This window comes from Equus caballus, chromosome 14 (genome assembly GCF_041296265.1).
Source record: "Equus caballus isolate H_3958 breed thoroughbred chromosome 14, TB-T2T, whole genome shotgun sequence".
NCBI lineage: Eukaryota > Metazoa > Chordata > Mammalia > Perissodactyla > Equidae > Equus > Equus caballus.
This window is the reverse complement of record NC_091697.1, coordinates 108,726,842-108,735,014: the sequence shown is the minus strand read 5'-3', so window position 1 is coordinate 108,735,014 and position 8,173 is coordinate 108,726,842. Positions and strand designations below refer to the sequence as shown.

Genomic DNA, 8,173 nt, shown 5'->3' with positions numbered 1-8,173 from the left:
TAAATTAACGTATGTACATTTTTAAAGACAGAATGCTATTGCATACTTAATAGACTGGAGTATAGTGTAAACATAACTTTTATATGCACTGGGGAACCAAAAAATTTGTATGACTCTCTTTATCGCCATATTTGCTTTACTGCAGTTGTCCGGAACTGAACCTGCAATATCTCCGAAATATGTCTGTACACACTATAGAATATTATTCAGCCATGAGAAAGAAGGAAATCCCGCCATTGGGACAATGTAGATGGACCTTGAGGGCATTTTGTTAAGTGAAATAAGTCAGGCAGTGAAAAACAAATACCGTATGATGTCACTACATGCGGAATCTAAAAAAAAAAAAAACTGTACTCTTAGAAACAGAGGCATAGAAACAGCCAGAGGCCAGGGGATGGGGAAAATGGGGAGATGTTGGTCAAAGGGTACAAACCTCCAATTAGAAGATGATAAGTTCTGGGAGCTGATGTACAGCATGGTGACCATAGTTAACAAGACAGTGTGTGCTCTAAAGTTTCTTAGAGAGTAGACCTGAAATGTTCTCGTCACACAAAAACGGTAAACAAGGTGGTGGCGGTGTGAACTAACTCTACTGTGGTCATCATTTCACAATATATACGTCTATCAAATCATCCTGCTGTATATCTTAAACTTACACAATGTCGTATGTGAATTATATCTCAAGAAAGCTGAAGAATAAAGACACATGTGAAAGAAGAAGAAAAGAATTTGGAATTTTAACCAATTCCCCGAGGATGCTGATGCTGCTGGCCCTGGGCCCACACTGTGAGACCCGCCGGCCTGGAGACAAATGGGTGACCTGTCTGTGTTTTATGGCTGCAGGGAGAGTCGGGCCAAACTTAGGGGCCAATTGTCGGTCAGCTCCCTGACTGACCTTTTCAGTTGTCGCAGTATTGCTATTACTGTTCAAGGACCAAATTATTTTTAGGAAATTCCTATAAGGTCTAAATATTTCTAGGATTTTGGTCGTAAGGATTCCACATTCTATAATAGGAATCTTAAGCACTTCATTGCCAAGATCTCACGCGTACATCCGAAGTCAAACAAGTGAACACAGACAGAAATACGTGTATCAGCCACCAAGATGCAGACTTCACGGGAAGCAGGAAAATCACTAACAGTTACAACACTCCATCAAAATTGACAACGCCCAAATGTAAGCCATTTTATGTGAATCTCAATCTATTTATAAGTAGACACTAAGGAATGCACATGTAAAGAGTTGTAGATTCTTCCAGGAAAAAAATATAGCTACACTCAGACACATACACACAAATTTACCAATCCAAGTGAAATTCTGGAGAGGTGAAGAACTTCAGGACTATGTGCTATCTGAGTAAAGAACATAGGTTCACCACCATTCTCAGGGGCCTTAATTGCATATTTAAAAGCTTCACGTAATTTCTGAAATAAGAAAAGATAATTAAGGTGCAGGATAATTAGGGGTATGAACATCAGGTTACATCCCTGTTCTGGCCCAGACCATTCACCCTCTAACAAAGGGAAACGCCGAATCACGCTAAGAGCTCCAATCTCCAGTACTGCAGAGAGAAAAGGTGCCATATTAAGGTTCAAACGCAGAACTTCTCTCCAGTTTGGGGCAAGGCTGCCTATTTTCAAAGTCCAAGAAAAGACAGGATCCTATGCAGCAAACACACATTTTTATTCTTTGAAAAAAGAGCTTAACCTTGTTGTTTGTAGCCTGAAAAACCATAGTTGGAATCTACCCATCTTCCACCTCAATGAGTATCCGTTGCGCTTTATCTGACTTGATGGGAAGAGTGTGCCTTAAGGTCTGAGAGAGCTGGTTCTGGTTTTGGCAGCCACTAGCCACCAGCAGTCTGCCCTTGAGGAAGTCACAACACATCTGGAAATTAATCCCTTTACATGTAAATTTAGAAGTTAATCTTTTTCAAGCTGCATGCAAGATTGTATTTTTTTTTTTATCAATAAAGTGTGAACAGCTAGGATCCAAGAAAATCAGATATATTGTGTTTTCTGCTACTATTCAAAGAGATTCCTGTCTTAAAGCAAGTGGTAGTGCCAATGCAAATTTAAGTAGTTAAATAAAATGTTGCAATCAAATTATTTTTGCCAGTTGTACAGATGGCTGACACTCCTGTTCGTCTTTGGTTTAGGAGGTGTGCAGGAGGCGAGACGAGAACGACATGTGCACAGCAAATGTGGGGTGGGGTGGGGCATAGACACTGTCTGGTCACCTGGACTGGACTGGACTGGCTGAACACCGGCCCACGACGGGGCCCCATCATGTAGGAGATGAAGACACATCGGGTGGAGTCGAGGGAAGAAGTGAAGCTTCTCTGGGCTTCTCAACAGGGCAGTGACGGACCCAAGACTTCCCTGTGTCTGTGTCTCCCTTCCCGTGTTGGAGGGTGCGGATTCAACTCTTGGCTCCCCACAGTGTCATGGTTTTAACTTTGCCAGTCCGGGACCAAATGAAGAAATTGATCTACTTTCATTTTTACATAAAACCCAGACATCAATTCTCTCTTTAAGAAAACCGGAGTCTCATGTTTGGGAACTTTTGTGATGCTTTCCCGGTGAGCTCTGCCTTCATACATGGGGGCCGGGGCCAACCTCTGGATGCGAACCCCACTCCCTGAGGTCTTAGCTCTGTAAATAAGCTGATGTCTGTCCTCAGGCCCCCAGACTATTCCAAATTCCCAAGGCCACGGGGTGTTAAAGTTGTCCTCTCATCCCCTTGGTATGCACAGTAAAATGACATCATGTTTGTTCTTCAAGCACTTAGAACTAGTTGCCCTTTCCTTTATCCCTGGGGGCCGTCTGCCATCCCCTTAGCCCTAAGGCACCTTATATACGGGTGTGAGATGAAATATGCTGGTTGAAATGTGGCTCTGTGCCACTGTGCCCACTAAGCTGCAGAGATGCCCCCTCTGGTCAGTCCTGGTAGCTTTTGCCCTCAGCTAACTATTTCTCTTCCAAGCTGTGCTGCTTAAAAGTTCATTAACTCCTCACTGGGGAAGGCACTATTTTTGTGCTCAATCTCCCATCAGAGTTTCTGTTGGAATTTCCTTCGGAAGATCGAGAAAGTGAAAGGGACCAGAATTAGCAGCCTCATCCCTGAGAAAATTCTTGGCTGATCTCTGGAATTGAAGTAAGGAGAGCTGACAGATCGTAGATCTTTCACTTTCTGGAAAGAACAGCAGTGAGGATTTCGATATGAGGTTTGTTGTAGCAATGAGTCTTATTTCTGTACCCTTGGTCCCTTGTGTATGGGTATATAATTATCTTTGTGACAGTTTTATCAAAGCACCAGAGCAAGATGGTTCCCAACACCCACTCGCACTTTCACTCCATTTGGAGCAGTCACTGCACCCAATTCACAAGCAATCGAATGGCCCAAGTTCCAACAAAGTGGGTCTCAGACAGACAGATGAGGACAGATTATGTCTACTCACTACCTCATTCCTCGTTGGGCATCCCCTGAGCCTAGATGCACACACAGCCTCATCCTTTTCAGTCTCCTCATGAAATGAGAGCCAATTTGAAGGGAAGATCTCTGTGTTGTCCTGTTTGGGCATAGTGCCACATCAAGCTTTGCAAGCCATCCTGGCAACGCTGAGAACGATCGCAAGCTTCTCCCCAGCTAGTGCTCACGTGATGGCTCTGCTGTCAGACCTGTACCTGCCGATCGGTGGGGGAGCAGGAGTAAATGATCGACTTTAAACAAGTTTAAATAGATAGAAACAGGGGAGGGAGGCAGAGCCAATGGGACTCGGAGCTAACGGGTGGGACTGGCTCTGACGTGACCTTGCTCTGACATGAAGCTGTTGTGCGAGCACTGGCTGTTCTTTTGACCTCCCTGTCATTGAGGCCATTGGTCTCTAACGTGGAGATCCTAATGCTTGGCTTGTCCATCTTGCAGGGCTGCTGTGAGGAGGGCCCAGGACTGTGGGTGTGAAAGCTGTGAAATGTTTAACGTGTTGTAACTGTGAAAAGAGTGATGGTTGCTTAGAATGCTTGGGTGTAACCCTCTGTCAGAGAATCCAGCCCAATGCTTCGATCCAATTTCAGACCTTTAGGCCGAAGCTTTCAAAATCAGCGCACACTTATAGTGTTATGTGCCAACTAAACTACTATAGGTGTTTGAACGACTGCATTCCTTTTCAATTTCCATTTTCAACAGCTCAGTTCCTTGCAATTTCATGGTTCTGAACTCAGAATATGAGCCAAAACCCATTAAAAAACTAGGCTCACTGATTTATACCGTTAGGCGAAACAGAGGAGAGCCTCTGGGTCTCGGGCATGAGGCCAAGCATTGGGTCATCCCGAATGAAAGAATAATAGGTTGAGAAACCATCACTTAGAGTAGGTAAATTGTAAAAATATAATGTGATAAATTTGCAATTTTGACTGAGGAGTCAGGCCCTAAGTGATGCAGGTTGCTGAGTAAGTTGTGTAGCTTGTCGTCGCCACTTGTGGGGTCTTTTATTTGTTCTCTTGAGTGTGGGTGAAGGCTTGTGACAGGTCTGTGGATACAGAAGTGCGTGTTGTTCTTCACAACCGACACAGCAAAGTGTGTGGGCCAGTCTCCCCTTGAGTGTTCGGCTGACCTCATAAGGCCGTGCTGCAGGCTTCGGTCCTTGGCCGGCTGCTTCTGATCATTCTTCACGGGCTTTGCTGAGGGTCCTGTGCCTGACGCAGTGACTGGAAATGGACAGAATGTCCACCTGTGGCTCTGGCTGGATAGAGCTCTTAGCTTCTCCACTGGTCTCAACAGGCGATGACAGAGCCGCATGGAGATACCCGTCCTTCCAAATGTTTCCATAGTCTTCTTCCTGCTGCTCCCTTCTGTGTGTTGCCATCTGCTATCACCACAGCTGATGCAAGCTGGCTGAACACTGGTGCTGGAGGCAGAGCCCCATCAAAGCCCTTGGCATAAACTGCAGAAACTGTGAAGAGCAGAGAATGTTGAGGGCATATACCCAGTGTCCCCAGTCACATGGGCATGTGAGGTCTGCGTGTAGATTTAGAGAGGACCTAACCTGCTTTCCAGCTTGCACAAGGAAGCACCAAGATATGGACAGAAAAACTGGATTTCAGACCACACATTCGCAGATGTGCCTTTCATAAAGGCAGAATCCAGTCTCTCATCTCAACTTCTTTCAGGGTCAAAAAGCATTGTGTTTAATCTCAATAAAATTCCACGTCATTAAGGAGTTGCCTGGCAGGTACATTCGTGGATTCCCTGAGCATCATCCATGAATTTGGTCCTTTGTGCCTTTGAGCGCACTGCTTCCTCTTCTTGAGACGTGTTTTGCTCAATCTGCCACATGTAAAATTCTTACCTGTTATTTGGAAAACTACTAAAACCCCCCTCAGTTACTGCAGTCTCCCCTAACAGGAACTCCTACAGGGGTTTCCCTGGTGAATTGGAAATAATTTGCAAAACACTCAGCTTTTCAACAAATCTTCTTCTAGAGAACTTTCATTTTCTCCCTTCTTTGTGTTATTTACCTAGGAGGCCAACTCCTGGGTCAATTCATCTTCTACCCTCCAGGGGCATTGGGCACACTACTTAGCATACAATAGGTGTCAATTAGTGTATGCTAAAAAGAGAATGACTCTCCTAACTTTGCAGACCCATAAATGGAAATTGGAGAGTGTTGGGTGCAGTCTTCATTTGCGGCCTCATCCAATTCTTTTTTTCTGCATCTCCATAACAGCTGGGGAAGATTATGGGAAGAGACAATGACAGCTACCAACAGGCATTCATCCTGGTGGGCTTTTCTGATCGGCCTCGACTGGAGATAATTCTCTTTGCTTTTATCCTGGTCTTTTACATCCTGGCCCTGCTGGGCAACACTGCCATCATCCTCTTGTCGATCGTGGACACCAGGCTCCACACACCCATGTACTTCTTTCTAGGGAACCTGTCATTCTTGGACCTCTGCTTTACGACGAGCATTGTCCCCCAGCTGCTGTGGAACCTTTGGGGTCCAGAGAAGACCATCACCTACCATGGCTGTGTGGCCCAACTCTATATCTACATGGTGTTGGGCTCGACTGAGTGTGTTCTCCTGGCTGCCATGTCCTATGACCGCTATGTGGCCGTCTGCCGGCCCCTGCATTACACTGTGGTCATGCACCCACATCTCTGCCTGAAGTTGGTGGCTGTGGCTTGGTGTTGTGGCTTTCTAAACTCCTTTGTCATGTGTCCCCAGACGATGCAACTCTCTCGATGTGGGCGTCGCAGGGTGGACCACTTTTTGTGTGAGATGCCTGCTTTGATTGCCATGTCTTGTGAAGACACCATGCTGGTAGAAGCGTTTGCCTTTGCCCTGGGGGTCGCCCTTCTCCTGCTGCCCCTCTCCTTGATCCTTTTCTCCTATGGTGTGATCGCTGCCACTGTGCTGAGGATCAAGTCAGCAGCAGGGCGCAAGAAGGCTCTCAGCACCTGCTCTTCTCAACTGACGGTCGTCTCCCTCTTCTATGGAACCATCATCTACATGTACCTGCAGCCAGCCAACAGCTACTCCCAGGATCAGGGCAAGTTCCTCACCCTCTTCTATACCATCGGCGCCCCCAGTGCCAATCCCCTCATCTATACCCTGAGGAACAAGGATGTGAAGGGGGCAATGAAGAAGCTCGTGGGAGGGAGGAAGGGGCTGGGGAAGCCTGAGTGAGAGGAATGCTGGGGTGATAGATGGTACTCTGCAGACACTCCCGGAGACATGTCTATAACCACGGGGAGAGCTAATATTCAAAGACTGGAGTGAACGTAGATCGGCACAATGCTCTTGAGATTGACCCTGTCCTCTGCTCTCTGGATGTGAAGCGGCTTCCTTCTGCTTAAAGGTGTCTGCTTTAGGAGATCTCTACTGTACTTGCATTTCCTCCATCTTTGGGCTTTAGTCACAACTGCAGGGGCCCTATAGATCTAATTCAAAGCACACATTCTGCAGATTATGTCATGAAATGTCAAATAAAAATGAGACAGCATGAGTGGCCTCCTCTTGAAGCCCCTTTATTTATGACCGCAGTGGTTTTTCAGAGAGGGGCGAGTCACCATCAGTAAAATCAGTCCTGTCCCAGACATAGGTTGATTCTCCGTGACTGAGGAGTGTTCTTTGATTTGCTTTTTGAAAGGAAGGAAGAGTTTGTTAGAGTTGTCTGCACCTTTTCCTTGACTTTCTCTCATAGCCAAAGCATTTACAAGATAGTTGACTGGAGTTAGAGTCCAAATGAAACACATCAGAATAGAATGAATCACTTTGGTCTCCTTAGCAGGTTACTTTAATTAGCTATGTGCGTTCCTCTTTAAAGACAGCTGTGCTATATTCAGATTAATTACCACTCCCTCCAAAAAAAAAAAAAAAAAAAACTTTGATGGGCAAAGTGATTGGAATTGGAAGTTACTAAGAGCAGTCCTTCCAAAACTTGGTTTTGCATCAGAACTCTTGAGATAGGAATTTCCAAGAACTCTTTAGACTTCTTGCATCAAAAACTCCAGGTGTGGAGTCCAGGCATCTCTGTTTTTAAAAACTCCTCTAGGGGCTGGCTCCGTGGCCGAGTGGTTAAGTTTGCGCGCTCCGCTGCGGCGGCCCAGGGTTCGGATCCTGGGTGCGGACATGGCACCGCTCGTCAGGCCACGTTGAGGGGGCGTCCCACACCCCACAACTAGAAGGACCTGCAACTAAGATATACAACTATGTACGGGGGGTTTGGGAAGATAAAGCAGGAAAAAAAATTTAAAAAAAAAAAGAAGAAGATTGGCAACAGTTGTTAGCTCAGGTGCCAATCTTTAAAAAAAATTTTTTAATAAAAACTCCTCTAGATATCACTGATGACAGATTTGGAAATAATTGTTTTAGAGACAATTTAAATCCAACTCTTTGCACCAACCAGGAATCTCCTAGAGCATTCTGAGTGTACAGCCACCTTTCTGGGCGTGAGCAGCACTGCGAACCAGGCAGGGAGACGTTATCACCCACATCTGGGTTTGGAATTGATTTGTCCTCTCTCTGGGTATCTCTCGGAGTCTAGCACTTTTCATGTGTATTATTGGGCTAAGAGTCTTCTTTTTGTGAGGTTGTAGTAGACGTTACATACAGTGAGATGTGTCAAGTGTGAGGCAAGTGGTCTCTCGACAACATTTGCCTTTCTTTCC

General features: G+C 45.6%; 1 protein-coding gene across 1 annotated transcript; it reads left to right on the top strand.

Annotated features, from left to right (window-relative positions):
* Nucleotides 1-5,741: 5,741 nt before the first annotated feature.
* On the top strand, nt 5,742-6,689 carry OR2W29 (olfactory receptor family 2 subfamily W member 29). The gene is given in 1 exon segment (NM_001391664.1): nt 5,742-6,689. A coding segment is annotated over 1 exon segment (948 nt).
* Nucleotides 6,690-8,173: the final 1,484 nt, after the last annotated feature.